We start from the raw sequence: 25,744 nt of genomic DNA on the forward strand, positions 1-25,744 counted from the left end.
ATTAATTTTAACACTTGAAAGCAATGAAAGAATCCTAATGACTTGATACGATATAATTCCCTTCTTCCAGACTCTACAAACGACGACTAATTGCATTTAAAGATTCTACTCGGTTCCAGCATTGGAAGATAGATATAAGATTTTATTGAGACAACTGTAGTGATGTTTGTTTGTAGTAATGTTTTAGGAGCATTACTGGCTAAGTTCCTCCGTGTATATTGTCTGTTTGTTGGGTTTGTTCTGTGTCCGACTTTCTATTTGATAGACGAAACTCTCAAGTTTCCGGGAGAAAAAAGCATTGTACACTCGCTTCAGACAGACTAACTAAGCCACTTTATGAAAAATACCCATGAAAATTTCCCTAGTCATTGATGGGATTCGAACTCAGGTCCTTTTCACCCGGTGTATCGAGGACGGCGATTCTGTCACCTGTGCTACTGACGAGGGCCTTTGTTGATGATGTAATCAACCTCTTCGGCAATCCGAAAATTCTATCCTTGAACTTTCCGGAATGCTGGATCGTGGTTTTTCAACATCGGCTACTGCAAACCTTTGAAGCTTCTACGCGGACACACGAGTTTGAGTTTCGTGGTTCATAACTCTATGAGGGTCTGTGGTTAAAGATCCAACACAACACCATCTGGAAAAGAATTGCATCCTAATAGGTGTCAGCAAGGTTCTTCCCTAATAAATCTGGTTAATTACTGTAACGGTGTACACGTCGGCAGCACAGTTGGTAGGCCCGCTGTTCTGCTAGTGGCTGAGTTAGTTGGTCTCACGCGAGGGAGTATTGAATGGTTTTTTCCTCCCCGAAAGTCTGGTTTTTAGTCCAGCAAAAGAGATAATCGACCTCAGATCACACAAGTAGTAATTTACAGATGATTGTGACTTTATATTATATTATCCATTTGCATCTCTGTAGATATGGTAGATGCTCAAGAGGGCGTCTACCAATGTGTAAAATCCCAAAGAATTAAAGTAATTTCAATGCCAATAAATGCAAATAGATGCAGAGAAAACTCTTCCTGGGGTGATGACTCGTTGCCTGGTTCAATATAACGACTCTTCGACTGGAGTAATCTAAAGCCAGAATGGGGGAAACTCATCGTTGGTGCAAGAATAACATCAGCTGGAATTCAAGAAAGAAAGGACAACTGCTTTCTCCAAAGGATCCATCTCTATGGTTTTTAATGTCTGCAAAGCACGGGGTTCTTCTACAGTTCAGAGGGGTAAATGTATCAGAAAGACAATACCCCAAGAGCGAAGCAGTCGTACTTTAAGAACTGTACGGAAAACTAGAACACCAGTGTGCATAAAATAACATCTGAATTCAAATTGCCCAGAAATACCTAATTTAACCAGTCAGGGAATTGAAGAAATCGATATTGGCAGTCGAAGCCTATTCGGAAGTCAATTGTTTCAGAGAAATACAGAAAAATCCGCTTGCAGTGGTGCCAAGAATGCGTGATTAAGCATTGGAACAATTGAATCAAAATGCACTTTGTTTTGCACTGATCGCAGGCACAGAATGTGGCGAGAAACTCACCAGTTGATGGATCCCGCTTGCCTTGTTAAGACAACCCAAATATCTCGTGGAGGTACCATTCTATGGAGAATATATATATATTTTTGGCACACATCAGGTTCTTTGGTACCACCGGAATGTCGAATGACATTCAGACATTGCTTGAATTTTGGATTATATCCAGTAGCTTAGCTACCCTTTTTTGGGCCCGGAGGCAAAGAAGATATTCGAGCCCTTAATTAATAAATGAAAATTGAAAAACAAGAGACAGCCAAAGAGGCCGTACCCCTAAAGGGCCCGGGGCCCGAGGCCCGAGGCAATTGTCTTGCCTGCCTACATGGCAGCTACCCCACTGATTATATCTTCTACAATCTTCAATGGTACACATTTATCTCCAAGGTGATGACCACTATAAGGATGACAGTGCAAAAGTGCATCATGCAAGAATGGTTCAGATAACGTAACATGGATTTCTACCATCTTCCCTGATCTCACATTGACTAAATCTCAATCCTATTGAGAATGTTTGGGATATACAGGAGAAAGCAACAAAGACCTCTTCCTTCACCTTTGTCGCAACTTGCAATATTTGCTAGACGAACGGTTATCCTTAGACCAAAACGTGCTAACACATTTAATAGAATCCATCACGCAGCAGACTTGATGTTATTCGAATAAAGAAGGCCCGATTCGATACTGAATAAAGGTTTGCGTTTTGTTTTTGTTTTTTTCTTTTTGGACCATTGAATGTATCAACAATAAAGATTAGTTCCAATTGGTAATGACTTTGCTTTATTGTTTTTACGTGGAAAGTTACTCTTGGACCATGTGGAAAATTGCGAAACTACGTATTAAAACAGGAATTGTCTCTCCTAACTCTAGAAGGGGAATTTCGACTGTCTTCATCCCATCTTAGTTCGGTGACTGAACTAAGATTTGGGAAATGATGAAGCTTAATGGCGAATATGATGGATTACCTACGAAGTAGTCTCATTGACACTGCATACAGCGATTCCAACGCTTCTGCAACTTCTCACAAGAGTCCTGATAGGTTTCTTTTGCACCTCTAATAGTTTCAGGTTCGCATTTTGAAGAATTTCCTTAATTTATTGAAACATAAAAACAATACAGATTGAACAAATTTCTAAACGAAACGTTGGCTCGGCTGTACATGTAACTCAACCAAACTTGACTTAATTAAGACATTGCATGTATTCGAAAATTTGGTGAACAACAAATTATTCCTACTTACAACACCTTGTAAAATATCCTTCCGGCCCTCAGGCCTCGACTTTTGATTGATTGTTTTATGTGAAATAAATAACAATTTAATTCATAAATGGTAACTGATTATCCTATTTCGTAGATCAGTGGTGGGCGTTCTCATTGCTTTGGCCTTGGTAGGAACTGTAATTGATCTATTCCAGAAAAAGAAGGGGTCAGAAGATCAAGGTGAGTTTGTTTCTTTTATTTTGTATATTTGGATAAAGACTGATGGCCACCTAGCTTTAATTATTTGACTTAACAAGTTGTTTCGTCATTAGATTACAAATACTGAGATGACACGCATCTTTCTGTCATCATCGAATGTACCAAGTTGCATCAACGAACCGCCAGAGCTTCATTTTTGCATTGAACCTTTCAACGAATACAATTATTTGACATTTATTTACAAAATATTACAGGATCATCCTAGATAAAAAGAAGGAATCGCCAATTATGGATATTAGCGATGACGGTAAATTAGGAAGTCCTGGTCCTCATTAGAAACTCTTGGTTTGGGCTATGCAAAAATCGATGAGACAATACATCAATCGGTGCGGTTACATGATGTGTTATGTGGCACAGTGTCATAGTGTTCGGGGGTACGTTGCCACCGGTGGTCTCCTACAATTGCGCCATCAGTACGTTTGTGAGGTATACAAAACCAGAAGTGTCTGTGACATATATATGAAGAGTATTGCGTTGGGTTCTGTTGTTTCTCTGGACACTTAGCCGCAGAGCCCTAATGGGACCCTGCGTTGCCTGACACCAATAGGAGACGAGACAGGCTGCTCATCATTCTCTGGCTGGTCTCTGCGAGGATCACCTGAGCTTCCTAGACGGAGTCCAAAAAAAAGTGTGAGCAAGGGTGTTAATTGAAGAGCAGGAGTCAAAGCGGGGAAGAAGGTGGAAGGAAGGAAAGAAGGCGTTCTCCAGATGAGGGAGGCAGGGAAGGAACGAAGGTTTAGACATCCCTGGGCAAAGATGTCCACCCAAGCCCAGAGAAAGTAAAGGTTTCCAGGAGAGAAAATCCTGCAAGGAGGAGCGCTATTTGGCATCCCACACCAGACGTTGTCAGTGGAACCTGGGCCACTTTACGGTACACAGGTGCATGGTCATCCTACATCTCAGGTGTCAGTAGCAACTAAACCATCCTATAGTGAACAGGTACATAATTATGTTTTATGTCATTAGTACCATTCACATGTAAGTACTTAGAAATACTGAGAGCTGGTTAGTCGCATTACGCTTTTCACCCCCACAAAACACAATCTGCTTTCATCGGTATTTTTTACAGAATATATTTGGTTACCCTGACTACTGAATCACCCAGTAAGACAATCTCCTGTGGAACTACAGAATTCTGCACTTAAAGATTCAGTCCCGTGGTCAGAATTGGGAGAGCGTTTGCCATCAAATCAAATATCTGGGTATCTGTCGAGTCCCCAGTTCAATTTTATTGCAGGGCATCAACTCGAGTTTCCAAGAAACCCAATCTCGCCTTACAGTACGCAGAATTGTAATCTAAGATCGTTGCACAACCAACATGCTTGACATACAAGAATTAAACGCAACAGATTAAATTTAATTGCAGTAGCATTTTATTTTGTAGATACATTTAGTAGGATGGAAGGATGGAGTCCTTTTATTCTTTGTCCTAATAAATTTGCCTACAAAAAGAGTCCGTCGCTGACAGTGAATTTGTGGGTGATTTGTTCCAAAACGTTTTGTGAGGGCTGTTGGCAAGCTATCCTCTTACCTCGATAAGGTGATACACCAAACTCGTCGGGCCCAAGAACGCTCTTCCACTCCTCAAATGCCAAGTTCTACAAACAGCACCACTGTAATAAATGTGGCTGCCACTATTGAGAACACCTATTTCTACGAATTGCACTGATTACGTTGCTGAACCTCCTTAGTGATTCTAAGGAGGTTCAGCAACACTTCTGGCCATTGCCAGGCTTCTTTATGTCAAAATTCGGGGGATTACTCACTTCGGGATAAAATTTCCAATCACCTTTAAACGTCTGAATCATGTTCAACACAATGGTCTCGGTGAAATTCAGAGCTCCCGGATTTCATCAAATTGCAATTCCCACAATGCAGTGCCCGATTACTTTTGCTAACGCTTTCCAGATTCTTACCCCACTCATATCTTACTTATCTTGTGATTGAATACAATCAAACGTACTGGTGTTCCCAATACTTTTGAAAACACGTTTATGAAGGCAACATCAGCCATATAATCCTGTTAATTGGAACTAAGTTTACACCGCTCTTTTTAAGGAATTATGTTTCTTACAAATCCTTTTCTTCTTTCATTTTTAGGCACCTTTGGTCTAATTTTATCAACCTTCTCCGTCTTGAAAAATGTGGAAAAATTAGTGAGTGAGCCCTCAGAAAAATACTGTTTCGTACATGGAATGAGGTTCATCAGCATATGCTGGATAATATATGCACACACCGGTTCATTTTTAAGAGGGAATGGAACAAGTAAGTCATTCGGTCTTAATTTCTATATATTATTTTCCCTGGTTATGGTTTTTATTCTGCTCATCACCATTGAGATTGGATTTTTAAAATTTTAATAAAATACTGATTCGCAATTAACTGCACAGATGGAACTGAGGTCCCAAGAAAGCTGCACGAGCCGTACCATTATTCGTATTCCAGTATTTGCGCAGTTGCTATATTACATCGAGTTATTAATGATTTCCAAAAACAGAATATTCTCAAAAATATTGGGCCACTCCATGACTCAGGAGTGCCAGGATAGTTTTCAGTTATTCCAAATTACACGCTCGTCAGCCAAAACATTACCATCCTACCTAATGGCGTGTTGCGACATCTTCTGCCATGATAAAAGCTTGAACCCTGTGTGGCATCAACTCCAAGAGACCATGGAGGATGTTCTCAGGTATCGTGTTCCGGGTGGACAGTAGGACATCTTGGATTCAGCAAGGCACTCAAGCACTGGCATGGAGTGGCGAATATTGAGTTGTCCTGCCTCCCACAAATGCTTCGTGGGATTGTTGTGGAAGAATGGTTGCCGGAAAAGCACAGGAAATGCTTGAACATGATCTTCGAATGATTCGTGCACAATGCGGAACTGGTACATCTTCAGTCTTCACTCTCGCGTGGTGAGTGTGAAGACTGGGCACACATTCTTTTTCAATGTGCAATCTATGAAATAAAGTGACCACAGTTAATATCTCAAATTGGCCCCGTTACAAGGGTAGAGGAACACCAATTTATTATAGATGAAAATACATATAAGGCATTTACAATTTTGCTCAACAGGTATTTGAAATTAGACGAAGCATGCAGAGACAGGCCCTACACCTCCCCGCAGCCAAGCAATAATCCACAGTCAAATTGTTCATGACTCCCACCACGCCCAGATGACATTTTAATCTGATTAGGTTGTTGTAACCACCATGAAATGTACCTATTATCAGAATTTTTCAAATGTAAATCATTAATTTCATTGTTCCTTTGCATAAGGGAAGAGAAACCTTACTTGGAACGTAATATCCAGGTCTGCAAGCTGCATGTGAAGAAAGATAAGAGATCTTGTCAGGGAGTTATTTTAGCAGATTCAGAATAAGCTCTTCCTTGCATCATCGTGCCATTCTAATACTAATACCATTACTTCGTTACTATTTCATTAAGTAATTGGAATTTTTAAAATATTTCAATCATAATTTGATTTGTAATGATAACTGAAAACACACCACGAAATTTATTTATTTTTTCTTTGATAGAAAACTCAATGATCTTGAACAAATGGTTTAATGACATCTCCAAGTACAGTCTCTTTAATGGATACGTCATCGTTGACACCTTCTTCTTTATTACGTAAGTACAGGCTTTAGTAAAACACTTTTGTGTTTACCATCATTAATTTTCTGGTTCTTTAATATACATATTTCTGATAGTTTCCCAACCAGAAAGATTTGTCGAGGGTTTCGAAATTTAATTTAAATTTAATCAACAGCAATCTGTGAAATTATCTTTATCCGTCTGTTCGTCCTCAAGTAATAACTCAACTCCCGATGGATGAAATTTTATATTAGCTTATTTTAGAATGATAGATCGAGCCTTCCAAAATTTCCTTAAATTTGGAACCAACAAAAGTTTGGGTGGATACAAAACCAACGATGCACTTAAGTCTCCCGGAAACAACCCTGTAGTCCTGGAAGAGTAGAATGAATTGGTTGATTATGTGTCTATTCAGTAGGATTGTCCGTCTTTGTAAGGTGGTTGGAATATGGAAGCAAATATAGACTGTGTTATGGTTATTAAGATAAAAAATGTTAATTGATATATACGCAGAGATTTTCATTTTAGGCGCATTATGTTTTTTTCTAAAAATTAATTGATTTTCCCTCTTTTTATATGATTAACTGAAGTGAAAAGTAAATATAGTTATCTTTTTATCAGTTAATTATTAAAATTATAACTTTATATAACTCTTAATAAAGCTCTACAGCTTTACTCTCTCTAAACCTAGCCGTTAAGGTTAATTACAACTGTATAATATTTATTACTCTTCTCCCATATACGTTTAAGTCTCTTCAGTGAGAGTTCCCTTCAGTGAGATCAACTGATGAAGTTACCACTGCAAATTGTAAAGGGGAAACATTCGGGAATTAATCATAAAGTTAGGTGCATGGACACTGAGAAGTGGCAATTGAAGGTTAACGTTTAACAAATGCAAAGTACTTCATATGGGCAGCAAAAACGCCAAGTTGACAGACAGAACAACTGTGTACCATACCTGAAAGTGGTAGAGAACAAAGAGACCTGGAGTAATTGCGCAATCAGACACGAAGTTCGAAATCTGGGCAGACTGCACCACCGAAAAAGTCGCCCAGAGGGTTCTAGGATCTGTTCTCGGTATCTCTGAACAGTGCGGACAGGCTCCCAGGATACCTAATGGGGGATTGTCAATGATATATAAGAATTTTTCCAGCAGGATTGAAGAGGAAAGGGTGAAGAGAGAGCAGCAATTAAATTAGTAAGTGTAAGAAAAGGCTACTGGTACCATGAAGGATTTCGGATTTGCAAATTGCAGCGTCCGGAAACTAGATACTTGCGCGGAAATTTGATTGAGGCGTTTAAGACTTTGGATGGATAGTATTAGCTCAATGCTGATGGCATCCTCAGCTTTGCTCTGACAATATACATAAGGGCTCTATAAGATTCTGTGGCACCAAACCCCATTCTTCCACCAGTGCAGACCTTAGCTTACCAAATGATTGATGAGTTGGCTGTCGGCGTGCCGTGAGACGCCCAAGGGAATCCCGCAAACGTTCGATTGGATTTAAGGGTGGAAATCGAGCTGACCACGGCATTCCTTGGATATCTTCAGTTTCGAAATAATCCTCCACCATCTGAATTCTATGTGCAGTGGCATTGTCTTGCACGAAAAGAAAATCTGGGCAGACTGCACCACCGACAAAGTCGCCCAGAGGGTTCTAGGATCTGTTCTCGGTATCTCTGCACAGTTACAGTACCCCTGTCAAAAACATGAAGTTGGGTGCAGCTGTTGATCATTATTCCTCCCCACACGAGAACACCGCCTGCATCGTAAGTTTCCCTTTCTCTGATGTTGGAGGGATGGTATCGCATTCCTCGGATGATTCCTTGTCTTCGGATGAAATAACGTCTAGAATCTATTTATAGGTTAAAACAGGACTTATCAGAGAACAGAACTGAATTCCATTTTTTTTAGAGCTGCATGCCACATGTTCATGGCACCACTTTTTATACGGTGGTTTGAGGTTAATTGGATACAAACCAACGGTGCCTTGCATAGAATCAAGTCGAATTAAACCTTATTAACAGACTGGTTGGAAAGATTGGGGGGAACAGATAAAAGTATGGGAACGAAAGAGAAGGCGATCCCAGGAGTGTCAGTGGAGCAAGCCCCCACCAGGGAGAAAAGGGGGCAGGGGAGGGGATGAGACAGAGACCCATCTCTTCCCCTTCCCTGCCTAGGGATGGGGTTTTAAAAGTGAACTGAGAAAAGGTGCCCAGTTCAGAACGCCAGGCGACGTGCTGCAGCAGAGTTGCTGTGGTCATGTGGGCCAGTCATTGCGTCGCACATGGGAGAAAGATTCCCGTCCAGAGAGATCATTGTCTAGTAGGAGTCCGCATGTATGGAGTCAGATCGTCTATCATTTGCGATGGATGTTGAATCCTAGGAGAGAGAGAGTGAGGTCCCACCATAACGGCCATAGCCTGGTTCAGTTTGGATGCTCATGTGCAGGGAGTCCTGGGCTAACGGCGTCCATTATTGATTGCAATTTGTGTTCTCCTTCTTGCAAATAAGTCTTGTGCAAATTTGGCGAGCGCACTATATTCATCGAAGCTGTCCAGGAGATGGTGTTCCCGGTCCTGAGGTAAGTAAGTTAGTCTGGTGATTAGAATTCCAGGTAGGTCGTCGTACAGTGGACATTGGTGCATCAAATGTTACCAGCTCTCGCGTTCCCCACATGGACAATGTGGGTCCTCCACAAGCCGAAAGGCTGCAAGTTTTTCATTCAAAGGTCCGTGACCCGTCAGGAGGTAAGTGGAGTGCAGTCCTGGGTGGAGCCAAGGCGGTGATTTAGGGTACACTTTGTGTATGTCCGGAAGAAATTTCCTTGTCACTTCTCCCTTGGTGCTGTTTGTCCAGCGGGTGTGCCATTCTTGTTTTAGATGCCCCAATAATCGGGTCCTTTCTGTCTTTCTGTCATTTGTAGGTTAGATGGTGTACCCCAGGAATGTGGCGGGCATCCCTTTAGATAGGTAGTATGACAGGCCACACCTGACAATCTCCAGGTCCAGCGGGAGAACCCTCGCCAGCACTTGGAGCGCATGCGTACTGACAGTCCTGCATGCGCGGATTATTGTTAGAAGGATTGATCTCTGGATTGAATCCAGAATTCTTTTATTTATGGTCATGGCTGTCTTGTGGAACCAGATTGGAGCAGCACATGAGATTGCTGGTATAAATGTAGCCTTATAGTAGAGTGAGAGGGTTCGCTTTTTCAGGCCTCAGTCACGCCTTGTAACACGGGCAACCAGTGCAGAGTAGTTTCTAATTTTTATTCTTAGTTGCTTGAGATGAGGTTGGAAGGAGAGATTGTTGTCAAGGATGACACCTAGATATTTCATTTGGGTGGTAAGCTTTATCGTTTTTCCTTTTATTTTAATTTGCGGAGGTCTTTTGATATTTAATGATCCTTTGAGAAGGATCGACGTTGTTTTTGTCGGTTCAATTTGTAGGAAGTTTTCTTCTGCCCATTGTTGTAGGATCTCTAGGGCATGGTTTGCCTGTATCTCCAGGTGGGCCCTGGAGTCTGCCGCCACCATCAGTGCAAGGTCATCTGCGAAGGCTTGACACTTTACTTCCCCCAAGTTGGTGTCAAGGAAGTCGTCGAAGACTATATTCCAAAGCAGGGGGCCAAGAAGGGACCCCTGCGGGCATCGTCTATGGATATTTCTTGTTATTTTTTGGAAGGGCGCTATGACTTCAATTCTTCTTTGGGACAGGTATGCTTTGATAGTATTTTAAAGGTTTATGGGCGCATGCGCTTTGCGGAGTCTGCCAAGGACGCTTGGCCACCAGAGAGAGTCGAACGCCCTAGCAAAATCCACAGCGATCACCAGAAAGTATTTACTTTGGCATGCACTGGCAGTATTTATAAGGTTCCGGATGGCTTCGATTGTTGACAGTCCCGGCCTGAAGCCATATTGGTTTGCTGCCTCGAAGTTTGCTGTGGAGTAGTACTGTTGAATCCGCTTGTATAAAAGTCTTTCATAGAGCTTGCTCAAGAGCGACAGCAAAGCAATGGGCCGATAGGAGGTCGGAAGAGTTGGGTTTTTGTTACGATTTTTTATGATTAATTTAGTATTGGCAATTTTCCAGTCCTTGGGGAAGTACCCCTGTTTCAGACAACAGTTATAGAGTCGAAGTAGGAGTCCTGGTGTTAAATCCACAGCACGCTTAATGATTTCCGGTTTAAAGCATATCCTTGCCCGGGCATTTCCTAGTTTTTATCTGCGCAGCAGTGCTCTGAAGCTCTTCCTGAGTGAACGGCTGTTCCTGGTTGTCAGTGGCGTAGTCATCGTTTTCTTTACAAAGCCTGCATTGTGCTTGTGACTGCGGGTAAACCTGCTCCTTGAAGATGGAGTTGAGGATGTTTTCAATCGACTGCTCCCACGATGTTGTAAGCAGTCCCTGTGGTGTTCTGGTAGTAGTATGGATTTCCCCCCTGTGGAGTTTGTTGGTGGTAACTTTATATACCCCCCCCCAGGGGTCTGTGTTTCCCATGTTAGAGACGAGTTGCTCCCAGGAGTTTCGTTTGCTTCTTCTGATCGAGTCCGTATACAGGTTTCTGCCAGCCTTGTAGCGCTGTCTCATGACTTCTACTTCAGCTTCTAGCCAAGAGCGCCGGGCTCTTTGAAATTGTCTTCTGCACGTGATGACCTTCTTCAGCAGTGACTGCAGATCCCGATTCTATCAAGGCACTGACCCTGGGGATGGAATTTTCTTCTTAATTGCTATCTTGCTGACTTTGGTGATGAGTTCCGTAATCTTTCATTCAAGGAGATCCGGATCCTCTTCCAGCATCAGATCTTGCTGTCCAGCATTTACTGCTGTGAGGAGCTTCTCAGCAAACAGAGTCCAGTCTGCCTTGTTTATTGCATATCGGCTGTCCAGTTTTCTTGGGATCGGAGTTCTGGTTAGTGTCGTAGAGATTTTCAGCGTGATGACACGGTGATCGGAGGTTGTCCAGGAGTTTTCTACCCTCCAGTCGAAGACGTGAGCGGCCGTGTTGGTGGATGCAAGTGAGATATCAATCGTTGCCTCCCACAGTGTATTTCAAAAGGTGGGGAGTTGGTGCGGCTGGTTGAGTATGGCTAGGGGTGACCCTGCAAGGAAGTTTTTCAAGAGCTAGCCATTATTTGTTCCTCTTCTATCTTCGGTTGCACTATGCCAGGCAGGCGAGCGGTAATTGACATCTGCTCCGACGATGATTTTCTGGTTTGGAAGGACATCCAAGAGGTGTCGAAGGTACTGCGTGGTACCTTAAGCCAACGTGGTACCATAATCTGATATGCCTTCGCCTGCTGCTACTCGGCTTGAAGACGTCCAATGAGCCGCCATTTCGAAGAATCATCTAAACGACGATGATTGGTATTCTGGGTACTGGAGATGTGTCTATCCCACTGAGCAAGGGAGCCACATAACGGGAATGAAGTGATGTGGTCGAAATCATATGCATTAATAATTTGAGGTTTTGTAAGGTTGCAGATCGATTGCTATTGGATACTCGTAATTTGCATTCCAGAATACCTATTATTTCACATTTTCGCCTTCGGTGACACAGTTCACAATAAAATATTCATTAAAATATTTTTTCTGTTAATTTTGTCGAGCAGTGTATTTGAACAATTGCGTGTCCTACATTGTGGGAATTTCACGTGGGTAGTCCTTAACACCTTCCAACACGACAATGTCTATGTCACAAACAAGACAAGGATTGTGAATGTGGCAGCACAATGCATCGGTTTCAAGCCAATTGAACAACTCTGGGTGGAATGAATTCCAGAATTCAGCAAGGCCAAGATACTTTGTATATTAGCTGGACACACAAATGCTTTTAAGGACACGTGGAGTACAGCACCACCAGCTTTTAGTACAAAGACTTCTACGATGCATTGTAACACTTTGATATGAATACAGTTTAAACTTTCTGTTAACATAATTTTTTTTTTTTATTTCAGTGGATTCCTCACGGCAAGGAGCACCCTTCAGTACATGGCATTTAGGAATGGTCGACTAAACATTTTTATGTTTGTTGCCAGGCGATATCTGAGGTAGGAACTTTTCTTCAATTATTCATCTCACTATTGAACAAAGTGGGACATCTGTGGGCGATCATTTACAATAAATCAACACCAAAATTATATTCATCACGTCAAATGGCATCCCATCTTCTCGAAACTTATTTCCTTCAGGCACCAGTTTCGGAATATTCTCAGAATACTCTCCAAATTCTCAAAATTCTCAGTTTTAGACTGAATGCCATGACCCCAATAACATACAAAGACCTATCGGGGAGTTTGCAATGCCCATGCAACTGATGTTTACTTGTAAGGTTGTAGATTATAAATTGGGACATGTAAGGCGCTCGCCAGACACAAGTTAGAAGTCATAAAATGTACAGTATTGTCTAAAAGATTGGAATCACGTTTAATTTTTCTGAATTTTCAATTTGTTTTATTAAAATAGGACCGTCTTGTTTACCAATTTTTAATAAAATTTTATAAAAAAAACTAAGGAGTAAGAGCTGTAACTTATGGAATGGGACATGTATCAATCCGAAGGAGTGTTTTGTGCAAGTTTTGTGTGAAATAAGAAATAAGAAACTAACTGACTGTTTTAAAAAGAAGTGCTCTTTGTATAAAGAAAGTTATTCCATGAGTTGTATTAATAAAATTTAGGTGTTTTATTGATTTAGGTGTTTTATTGAAAGAAGTGGGATCTATCATTTGACGAGTCAAGAAGACTGGCAGTTTAAAGGAAGAACCATGATCGGGACTACCGCAAATGACAACGCAAGCACAAGATAAAACCATAATGTTGATCTCTAAATGCAATTGATGACTGCAACTGAAATCGGAGTTCAGTTCAATTGGAACAACAGAGGAACTGCCCTGTCTACATCCAAAGCGAACCTTTTTCTTAAATAAGCAGAACTTCATGGTCTTGTAGCAGTCCAAAAACTCTCAACAGGAAACTCGAAATAATTGTTGGTTTGTGCTAAGAGCCATCGATATTTGATGAAACGAAACAAATCTGAAAGATTTGGATTAGGGTTTTTTCGTCCAGAAAGCAGCAAACAGCTCCTCCCTTCATGTAAAGTAATTCTGGAGATTAGTTTCTCAAGGACCCTGTGACCATAGGTTTAGGTTTTGCAGCAACTTCTATCACTACAACCCAGGAATATAGACTTGGTAGGATTGAATGACTGTGTCATGCCCATCGGTAATTGAGAAAACAAAAATCGATAAAAACCAGTCTCCCACTGATGTTCAATATTCGTATCATCTTCTTCTAACATTACATTTTGAGTTGTGAATTTTTAATGTATTTAGAAAGATTTCTATCCACCAGGCTGACTCCATCGTTGATGTTCACAACTGGAATGATGTTCTTCATTCCGTGGGTGTCAAGTGGACCGTACTGGCATACCGTGGTAGACCAAGATTTGCAGGCCTGTTACAGGAACTGGTGGACGAACTTTCTCTTTTATAGCAACTGGCTCAAGATGGCCGATATAGTAAGTTGAAATTTCAAATACTCTCTTTCTATCAGTAGTCATAAATGAAGACACTCGCTGTCTGAAAAGTAATGAGACAACTAAAAAGAATTTTTCAAGAAAATCAGTCAAAATGCATCCCATGGGATTGTACAGTATCACATCAGTTCGTTGCACACAGTTCGGTGTATGCAACAATCTGGTGTGGCCCTCGGAGTAGCGCAGTTGGTAGGATCACCGTTCTCAACTAATTCAGCCACCTTTTTCACAACGTGACTGAGTTAGTCGGACTCACGCGAGGGTAGCATTGTCTTTTTTCTACCGAAACTCGGTTTTTCGTCCAGCAAACAGATAATGGACCACACAACACGCAATTTACAGACAGTATACCCGGTGCAATATGGCCTTATTCGCTAATGCTTCTAAAACTGCAGAACAACAAGAACAACAACTGTTACAAATTTGTTAATGTGTAAAGCATTACTGAAAGTTGTCCAAAGTCATGTCCTTGAGATGGACGACAAAAGTTTCCTTTTATCTTCATTTTTAAGTTAGGAAAGAGAAAGAAGTCAGTGTGAGCCGAATCTACCGAATGAGTTGATCTCAGTAACGACGTCTTTCGAAATAAATGTTCGATTGTTTGTTGGTTGGTTGGTTGGTATTGAGTTTAAGGGACATCGGCGACTAAGGACACGTTGCTCCTTGTATATTGTCTGTAATTTGCGTGTATTCGCGGTTAATTTTATGTTTGCTGGACTAAAATCCGATGTTTCCGGGAGAATATTTATGCTACCCTCGCCTGAGACCGACTTACTCAGCCCCGTTTTGAAATGGTCCATAAATATTCTCCCCTCCATTGACGGGTCCGAACTCAGGTCTTTTTCACCCTGTGTGCGGAGGACGACGATCCTACCAACTGCGCTACACACGATGGCTAAGTGTTCGAAAAATTAATGCGGTTGTGCTGGCGCCTTATTCTGTAACAAAAAGCAAATATTCTTTTCGTGAAAATCTTGTCTGCCCAATCGAAATCAATGCAACTAACATTGCACAACTTCTAAATTTGTCTGCTGCAAAGAGTTCGACACTTAGACCAGACTTATATGGTTAAAAGTGCTATTTTAAGTAGCACAACAACCAACACGCATATTCTGCCTTAATTGTTCAAAAATGTCTTCCGGAAAGAGGAGTGGTTGATATCAATGTCTCTCCCAATTCATTAGATTTAGCTCCGTCTGATTCTTTCCTCATTTTGAATTCGTTTCCCTTCATTTGGGCAAGAAGAAGAATCCCGTCAGCATTGAGCTTGCTCAACCCATTCCTGGGCTCACATACCTCATTCAGATCACCACGCAGGTGCCTAGTCTCCAGACGTTGCAATTTGCATAACTTAAGCCTTTCTTTGTAAGAGTAACCCTTTTTTTCCCATTTCATTTCCATTTTATTTCTTGCTAGAAAAATTCCTGTATATCATTGAGAAGACACCATGAGCTACCCTTGCAGATCGTCCGCACTGCTCAGAAAACTTCATATCTGACTGCACAATTACCCCCAGGTCCTTTTCATTTTCTACCACCCTCAGTGTAGCGCCGCACAGTTGGCACGTTACTCTTGGGTTACTGCTTCCCATATGTAGTACTTTGCATTTGTCAATGTTAAACTTCATTTACCACTTCTCAGCCCATCTGTCCAATTTTTCCTGCTGCAGTAGCACACTGCCATTACTGCCATTAAAAACCCTGCCAACCTTTCTATCATCTGCAAACTTTGACATTAAGCCTGATATACCGTCATCGATATCATTCATAAATACAGAAAACGACAATGGACCTAACTCTGAACCCTGGGGGACTCCGCTAATAACATTAGTCCATATATCACACCATCCAAAGGGATGTCACTGTCCTTCTCAAGGATATAACTTTGGATTAATTTTGAGAATGTTTTCAACGATTGAAAGATAGATATGACAAGTACAAAGGGTCCCAGGGTGACTATTATGAATGCTTTCCATTATAAATTGTTTTTTTTCAACATTTGCTGTTTTTTGTTTTAAAATTTTTTCCCCATGTCTTTTCTAACGAAGACTGAAACACGCTTGTGTCTTTGTTACGCATGTCGCTGGTATAATTCTATAAGAATCCAAGAAAAGAAACAAGAGACACACCATTTTAATGCATTAATTTTTCATTTAATTTTTTTATGTTTTATTTAGTGCATGGTTCACACCTGGTACCTAAGTGCAGATTTCCAACTCCACATTCTCGCCCTGCTGGTTCTGATCCCTCTTTACAGGTAAGATACAGAAGTAGATATGAATCTATTCGACTATGAATTAATTATAAGAAATACATTAATTAATTGTAATTAATTCCTGTAACCATAAATAAACGCAATACTGTACCACTCTTTCCTAACTTTTTTCATAGTTTCATATTTAGGGTAATTCCAAAGTTAATTCTTATGTCTTTCCGTCTATACCTAGCTTCTTAATGACGAAGTGCCATGAGCAGTTGGACATCGTACACTTGGAGTTCAGGAAAGCTTTTGATACTGGGCCCAAACCTGAACCCAGGGTTCAGGTTTGGCCCCAGTTTGTCGTTTTATATATTTATCAATCATATTGATGACTTCCACTGCTCATGGGTTCATTTCACTCCTTAGACCAAATTAATTCTTCTGACTGTTACTGCACTTGCTACCACTCCTGTATATTTTTTCCATTCTCATTTCAGCTCAGACGAAGAAGCTTTACGGTTTTTAAGGCATAAGCGTTTCAAAACGCAGTCCTGTTTTGGCGTAGAGACTCGTTTGGGTCCGGTTCCTTTTTTCCTATCACCAGAACCAGTATTCTTGAGTTTGGAAAGAAATCTACTCACTGTCGACTGATTACAAGACACTCTATAAGCAATATGACGGGAAGAACATCCTGGAGTAAAGCAACAATAGCACCTTCTTTGTACCATCAATTGCACATAACTCGCCATCCTTACACAAGCAAGGAATGACTACAACTCTTGCAGAGCGTGCTTATATAGCTGACAGTAACAGCTGATGCAATATTACGTCATCACCTACGCGTGTCAATCTTATCTAATGCAATCTGTAAGAAATATCGCCATATACTTACGTCATTCGACGACAATTACAATTTTAAGGGGTGTTGCACTTTGTTTGAACACCAGTGAATTCTTCTAGCAAAATGTCTGGTAGATGTGACAAAGTTGAAGGAAAAGGCGTTCATTGTGCAATCGCTCTGTTCCGCATATCCCACACATTCTGAATAGGATTCATGTCTGATAAATGTGGGTACCAGAGAAAATGGCGGGTATCCGTGCCATGTTCTCCAAACCATTCTTTCACAATTCTAGCATAGTGTGCTGTTACTTTGTCACCAATAAAGTGGCCATCACCTTTGGAATAAAAGTGTGCCATTGCAGGGCGCAGTAGATCTGATAGAAAATGTCATTCGACCTTCTACCTCCTTCAAAGGACCCAGTATCCCCCCCCCCCAAAAAGCCATTCTGCATAGCATGATCTCCCCTCCAAATAGTTGGGTTGTCTTAACAAGGTAAGCAGAGAAAATCAGGTTCGTGCAGGACTATGTGCATCTTTGGAACGTTAATTATGTGGTAGTCCATTCTGGGGCTTAATTAAGAAGATGCATTCTGGGTTGAATATTTCGTGGCGATGTTGTTGCTTAGAGAAGGCAGCTGCCGTGTTGTTTGTTGATATTTTCCCGACGTTATGTGGGATGAAAAGCAGTGGGCCTTCGAATTTCTGTGCAAACAATTAAAGCGTTGGTAACTGACATTTAGAAATCCTTCGTTCTGGAGGCAAGGTGTTCCCTTGTGCAATAGATGTGCAAATTTCCGCACATCTATTCCACATCTGTCTTTCCTCAATTTGAATTTATGTCCCCTCAGGTTCTTAATCTCAGCAAGTGGAAGTATCCCATCAGCATTGAGCCTGCTCAAACCATTCAAGGGCTTATACACCTCAATCAGCCTAGTCTCCAGCCACTGCAACTGACAGAATTTAAGCCTCTCCTGGTAAGAGAACCGCTTTAACCTACCGTCCACCTTCAAGTAAGATGGCTTTGCTCTTGAGGTATTGTTTTTCTGGCACATTTATGCGTTTGAGATGTGGACGACTAGAATGCCGTCCATGCTTTTGAGAAACCAATTATATCTTTCGTTTATCGAATTATGGCTCCTACTAAACGTGCACCCACGATAAGACCATTTTCAATGTCTGATGGGTCGTGCGTTTTTCCATTCTGGCTTCAGATTACAGCACTCGAACAGTCTGTGAAGTCTTGACTCTCAACGTTGCAACACTTCATCACCCAATGTCAAAGTTTCTTTGCATGTATTTGAATTTATTCTGTATGTGACTGTCTTAATACAAATGTTTTATTTATTGGCCAGTGTGTGTGTATTATCTTCGCTAAGTAGTAAAAAAAAACTCATTAACATTCCTTCCATCTTGAGACGATTCGAACCTTTACCACACTGTGGTCTTAGGAAAGAATCTTTCAACTCCTGCAAACATCTGTTATGTAGCTGAAGGGTACAATCCCGAGTAAATACCGCCTTCTGATAAAACGCCCTTAAAATCGTCACCATCTTTGGCGAAATCTGTCTGGGAGTGAAATTGTAACATCGCACTGCCCTCACCATACATGATAATGGTATTCATCTCTACGTTACTCTTAACGGTTCTGAGACGATATGATTGGGTATGAGTTGTAAGTTGGAATTCGACCTATTACAGTTGCGTAAAATCTCGCATATCGGTTCAGCATGTCATTTCTCTATCTACATGCAGTGGACAAATCCCTTGGTCTGAGTTGAACGCAAAAACTACTAGATTATGAAGTGCCAGTATATTATGTCCATAATTGCATGTGGTCTTCTCTTGTCACGAAGATAAGAGAAGAAGAGGTTTTGGAAGAAAGAACTATGTGACCCTTGCATGAAACCGTTGAACTCATCCACGTTTTCAAATAAGCTCATAAAAGTTCCGCGTGCCATTGACAGGATTCGAATTCAAGCCTCAACAGGATCTAGAAAATTTGGGCAGATGGGCTGAGAAGTGTCAATTGCAGTTTAACATTGACAAATGCAAAGTATTGCGTATCGGTAGAAGTAACCCCAGAGAAACGTACCAACTGTGTGGTACTACACTTAAGGTGGTAGAAAATGAAAAAGACCTGGGAGTAATTGTGCAGTCAGATATGAAGTTTTCTGAGCAGTGCAGACAGGCTGCTAGGGCGGGTCATGGGGTTTTGTCAATGATATATAGGAATTTTGCTAGCAGGGAAAAGGTGGTGATTGTCCCTCTGTATAAGGCAATGGTCAGGCCACGCCTTGAGTACTGCCTACAGGTCTGGAGGCCTCATTTTAGGAAGGATGTAGATTTGCTTGAGTGTGTACAGAAAAGGGCAACAAGATTGGTGAGGGGAATGAGGGGATCCTCTTACAAGGAGAGGCTTAAGTTCTGCAAATTGCAGTGGCTGGAGACTAGGCACCTGCTTGATGATCTGATTGAGGTGTATAAGGCCTTGAATGGGTTGAGCACGCTGAATTCTGATGGGATCCTTCCACTTGTTCAGATTACGAATCTAAGGGGGCCTAAATTCAAATTAAGGAAAGACAGATGTAGAATAGATGTGCGGAAATTTGCCTTTAGCCAGCGGGCGGTTAATTGCTGGAATAAACTTCCATCTGTCGTTGTGGAAGTTGATAGGTTAAATACATTTAAGGTTGAATAAATTTAAGGAGGAACTGGACAGGCATTTGGAGGGAATGGTGTGATTTTTTTTGGCTCATGCTGCATAAGCTCATACACATGATTTCTTGCATCACATGCCACTACTACTACTACTACTTTTCGACCCGGTTAGAAAGAAGGGTTGCTGAAACGGATTCAGCTGACAAGTAAGATAAGATAATAAAGCGCCATCTTTTTTGATATAATGATTTGCTCACTGCATTTATGTGAAAAATATATTCTGGTGTGTCGTTTAATTTTGTAGAGCAGTGCATGTTTTTCAAATAATTTCTAAAAGTGAATAATAATAATAAGAAAAAAATTACCTTTTAGGAAACCCTTGGTGGGAATCATGATTGGAGTTCTCCTGTCTTTCGGTGGAAGCGTGGCCACCGCAATAATTTCTTACTTGAATAAATATCCACCGATCGCAACGATTTCAATTCCTAGCGTTGAGTGAGTATTCTTTGTTTTATAATTCATGAATTATTTTTTTAATACAATTTTTTAAAAGTGTGCAACTAAATGTCATCATGAATGTAATTTATCTATTTTTAACTCTTCTGTTCCTAGAAAGTATACCAGTAAAAAAATTTTGAAATCGTCTGTAGGACCTTACTTCATATTAGAAATTAAATTTTTTGAGAGTGTTGATCCTGATTACACTGAATATACAGATTTTCTTTGTCATCAATCGAAATGATTCTTATTCTACAAGATTGTTGTTTTAGTTGAGTGTAAGGAGCATCAGCAACTAAAGCCACATTGCTCAGCGTGGTCTGTAAATTGATTATGTTCTGTGGTCGATTTTCTGTTTTTCTGGACGAAAATCCCGAGTTTCTGGGAGAAAAAATCATGCTACCCTCGCCTTGCCCAACTAACTCAGGCACTTTGGTACAAACGCCCATAAAAATTTCTCACGTCGTCTTTCAGCCAACTGAGATAAGCCATCCCTTATATCATTGTACAATGGACAGTCGTAGAGCACGTGTTTCCAATTTTTGATTCTACCACAAGAACAGAGTTCGGTTTGAGATAAACTAAATTTGCATAATTTCTCATTGTAAGATCCGTGTTCTGTTAACAAACATGAAGTGTGCAGATCCATAGAGAGCCAGGTTTCAATTTTCTTATTTAACATGAAGACTTCAAGAAATAATTCTTTAAAATCAACACCCAGAGATATGATGTCCCAACGTCTTTCCCAGATGTTTAGTAGTTTGTTTCAACACCTAACTCTTTCACGGTTAACGTCTGTTTGAGTATTGATGGTGATATCCAAAACCTCAGTTGCAATCTGTCTCCTAATGCGATAGCAGAACTCTCTGTAATTTAGGTGTAGGTCCAAGTGCAAGGTCCCAGCGATAACTTAACTCTGGTATAATCAAGGTTCGGTGTTGGGGTTAAGCCACAGAGAATCCATTAGAAACTAGTAAATTTTCTAATTTCAGCAGTAACATGATTAAGATATGAGAAGAAATTTAATCTGCAGTCCAAAATCGCACCCAAATATTCCGTTTAGGTGGCAATTGGAAGGCGAACATTGTTAATATTAACTTGTGGTGGGTAATGTTTTTTTTTTTGGAGCCAAAAGGATCATTTTAGTCTTCGAAACACTGATGAATAATCTGTTGTCAAGAATCCAAACATAAAGATCTGCAAGAACAGCGTTAGTAGAGATTTCATTAGCTGCACGAGAGTGACCACTGATCAAAATAGTTATCGTCATAGGCTATTAATTTGGTGTTTTCAAAAGATCTGGAAATCCACTCCTTTGAGATGTGTACGGAAAATTAGGACTTCATTGTGCAGCAAATAACACCTGAATTCAACCAACAGACCTGTTGTTCTTGTTGTAGGGTTTTAGGAATATCAGACTCTAAGGCCATATTGCTTCATGGATATTTTCTGTAACCTTCGTGAGTTCTGAGATCGATTTTGTGTTTGCTGGATGAAAAACCCGTATTTCTGGGAGAAAATAAAAACATGATGACCTTGCCTGAGAACGACTAATCAGTTAGGTTTTGAAAAAGACCCATAAAATTCCTCCATCATCGGCAGGATTCGAATTCAGGTGTTTTCTAACCGGTGTGGGCAGGAGGGGGATCCTACCAACTGCGCTGTCTACAAGGGCATGTTCAAAATTGCTCTTTGTTTTTGTGTTTGCTGGTCTCCTTTGCTAAATTTAACCCCCTTCGCTTTCTAAACAATTAATTATCGTACCAAAAAGATTTACAAATCTTGTTAGACAGAGTCCTTCAGAAAGCCTTCTGACTTCTGTATGTAAAAGAAGCCTGACATACTGTTCTTCTTTATCAACACAAAATTTTCTGAAAAGGCGATCATATTTGCTATGTGACTTTATTTTACTGATGGTTTTAATAACTATACTGAGAGATTGATAAAGAATTGGACTAATATTTTTTGCAACCGGATGATGTCCGTGCACAATTCAGTGTATTGCAAGAACTTTGGACATACTTCCTTCAGGTGGGCTATAAAATCTTTGTCTTCCAACCATGGAGGTAGCACCATCAATGGCACACGATACCAAAATTTCCAATGGTACTTGTTTTTCATCAAACCATGTTTTAACAGCAGCAAAAATTGATGCTCCAGTACAGTCAGTTTCTATAGATTTTACAAACATCTCTTCTTGCAATTTACAATCATCATCGAAATAACGAACGTATGCCATTAGAAGGGCCTTATTGTCAGCAACTGTGGATTCATCAATCTGAATAGAAAATATTCTCGGTTTTAGTGTGTCAATTAGCTGCTCTTCAATGTTAACTGACATCTCATTGATTCGTCTTCGAATTGAACCTGGATCAGCACTACCAGTTTTTGCAATGATTTCTGCAATTTTATAAGATGCAGTCATTCCATCGTCGTTTGTTTGTGTGTTCTTCTTAAATAAGAAAGTAACAGTGCTACGCTGCTCAAAATTCTGTTTTAAAATTTGAAAATATTCGATACGTTCACCAACTTTATTCGGATGTTTCCTTTTTAAGTGATTTAAAAGTCTTGATGGTTTCATAGCCTCAATTGAAAAAGAACTAGTACTCATAGGACACATGAGCTCTTGAGTCAATGGAATTTCAATAAAACCACAAGCTAAATATTGATCGAGATACTGTTGACACTTTTTATTTTCAGCAATTGACATGATTGATGATGGGTTGAATTAGTACAAAGAATTAAATACTGAAATATGAATTGTTGTTATTTAACTCTCATAGCCCATGTCACTCACAAAAGCACTGTGGATCAAAAATAAACAACTTCCACTAGGAAACAATAAATCAATACTAGTTATCGTGTAGAAAGTAGAAACAGTAGACTGCAACATTTCCTCAACTCATCCATGCCTCATATATTGACCAATTAAACAGAAGAATACCAAAATAAACCACGCCAGCCACGCCACCGCCAACGTCAAGGCTGTTGGAAAGGCGCAAACGCCAAGGATTGGGAAGACATTGCCTCTGAAAGCACTTAGGCATTTAATGGCTAAGAAAAGTTAAGGTGGTTGATCTAAATCACGCCCACTATCTTCCTTTTACCAAATTTCTCACTCACTCCTAATATAATATTCCTATATGTTACATATCACATACATGGATACATACATACAACTTTATCCTATAAGTGTCTCCAGGGCCGAGGCCCATATGCATTAATTCAAAAGATCAAATGATTACGTGTACAGTGCATTATGCCTGAAAGGTTCGTAGATCATGACACGGATATTCACCACGAACCTCCCATTTCCCTACATTCCCATGATCTCAATCCTCTTGAGAATACGTGGAGTAATCTTGAGAGAGCTATTCGGAAAGAAGTCCTCTTCCTTCAAATCTGTCACAGCTGCGCGATATTTTGCTAGAAGAATGGTTATAATTAAACGAAAGCTCACTAAAGAACTTCTAGAATCCATGCGGCCCGGCACACTTGCTGTTATTCGAAAAACAAGCGGCTCGATTCGATACTGAATAAAGGATCGTATTTTTTTGCCAGTGCATGCATAACAACATCAAGAAGGGAGGACTATTAAACCCTGTTGATGATTATTGAAATTGGAACAACCCAGCCTACTGACTAGGCTTATCAGGAAACTGCAAATAAACACTGGATTCAGCAATGATTATTTGGGTGGCCGTGTGGTATTCCAATGATAATTCGGTTGTACTTTAGAAATAACGAGGTTGTCCACCTTTCTATTGAACACATTTCGTGAAATATTGAAATATGCTTTTATAATTATTTGAAAATAGCAATAATTGACAATTATGGGATATTCCATAAGAGTTTTTACATTTGGAGTTGCATAATTCGTTCAGTCGTGCTTTAAACTGGAGTAGATTACTCTTCAATAGAACTATGACTTACAGCAGGCTCTTGAGTCAAGTATATTTTCTCACGAGTTCCTTCATTGTTTTTTTGCAGGTATTATGAACAAGTGGATGGAGACATGCAACTTAAAACTTACGTTCACTTGGCTCCTTATTTTATGGGAACGTTACTGTCCTACTTCATCATGAAAATTAAGGATATCAGATTAAAATTGGTAAGCATTTTAAATATTTACATTTATTTCTCTTGTAAAAATAGATCCCAAAAATAACGAACAGTACACGGTGTGAAAACGAAGAGGGAAACATAGTAGCTATACTCAATTCCCCCAGGATGGAAAAGGATAAGTTCTGAATCCGTTCAATCCGTAAGGTTTTCCGCCATCAAACAGGCAAAGGTACCATAGAATGCATGGTACCTTTGCCTGTTACCAACGAAAGCCCATTACCAACGAAACAAGTTACCAAATCCAGATCTTCTCGAGTTTATATAACACTTTCACGTGGAACGGTTTCAAAAGCTTTACTGATGTCAAGTTAAATAATGTCGAAGTCGTTCTTGCATCGAATTGTATACTTCGTAATTTACCAGTTGATCAAGCAAGTGTCTTACTTCATGAACCCATATTGTGAACAAATAAGGATACCATTCTTATCAATATGGTACCATATCATATACTTGACCACAGACTTCGTGTCGTACTCACCAGCGAAACCAAACTATGGAAAAGGTTTAAGTGCTCATGAGTTCTTTCGAACCTTCTTTGTGGACAGTAGAAGACAGTCATTAGAGCTTCTCCAATCCATGGTATCATCCAAGAATCTAATTATGATTTTACTAACTAAAATGGACAAGAAGCAAACCGACCACAAAACACACGCCATTTACAGATTTACTGTATATAGTGCTAATATGGCCCGAGTCGAATGATCCTAAAATTCGTTCAACGAACAAACAACTTCTGCAGAACTTTCAACGAGTTTTTACTTCCACCAAGTCAGAGGCTGATCTCATTCTCTGTCTGTCTTCCATTTTCTGTTCATGTAGCATTAGTAACACTAATACTAAAGGAATACCGATCATAAACTGACAAATGTTCATGGACTGGGAATAAATGTGCTCATTTTGATTCTATATTCCGGACTTCACTTTCCTCACTCTTAGTCCAAATTTCTGTGGTTTTACTGTAATATAATGTATTGAAACCTCATTAAAATTCTTTATTTCTCCAACAGGTGTCTCGCATTCTGGGTTCTTGTCTTGCTGTGACAGTTGCCTTTTGTGTGATATACGGACCATACGAAGCAGTGAGAGGTAACCCTCCCCCTCCTCTAGTGAACGCACTTTACGCGAGTGTTCATCGAATAGCGTGGTGTGCAGGACTGGCTTGGCTGATGCTGCTTTGTTCTACCAATCAGGCAGGTATGTGGTTGCTGAAGGACCTTCCTATTTGCCTTCCAGAAATAATGTTACAAAATGAGTCCATCTATTATGCAAATCCACTGCT

At 40.3% G+C, this 25,744-nt stretch overlaps 1 protein-coding gene across 1 annotated transcript in view; it reads left to right on the forward strand.

The window, feature by feature from the left end:
* LOC150084024 (O-acyltransferase like protein-like) overlaps positions 1-25,744 on the forward strand; it is a 55,446-nt gene that overhangs the window by 16,929 nt on the left and 12,773 nt on the right. The window contains exons 5-13 of the mRNA XM_090375745.1: positions 2,892-2,977; positions 5,117-5,281; positions 6,553-6,646; positions 12,569-12,661; positions 13,962-14,127; positions 16,322-16,401; positions 20,215-20,337; positions 24,331-24,451; positions 25,473-25,659. Coding sequence (XP_090231871.1) covers positions 2,892-2,977; positions 5,117-5,281; positions 6,553-6,646; positions 12,569-12,661; positions 13,962-14,127; positions 16,322-16,401; positions 20,215-20,337; positions 24,331-24,451; positions 25,473-25,659 — 1,115 coding nt within the window. The remainder of the gene's footprint in view (positions 1-2,891; positions 2,978-5,116; positions 5,282-6,552; positions 6,647-12,568; positions 12,662-13,961; positions 14,128-16,321; positions 16,402-20,214; positions 20,338-24,330; positions 24,452-25,472; positions 25,660-25,744) is intronic.

Source organism: Mastigoproctus giganteus, chromosome 6, assembly GCF_048544385.1.
Source record: "Mastigoproctus giganteus isolate SK-2022 chromosome 6, ASM4854438v1, whole genome shotgun sequence".
Taxonomy (NCBI): Eukaryota; Metazoa; Arthropoda; class Arachnida; order Uropygi; family Thelyphonidae; genus Mastigoproctus; species Mastigoproctus giganteus.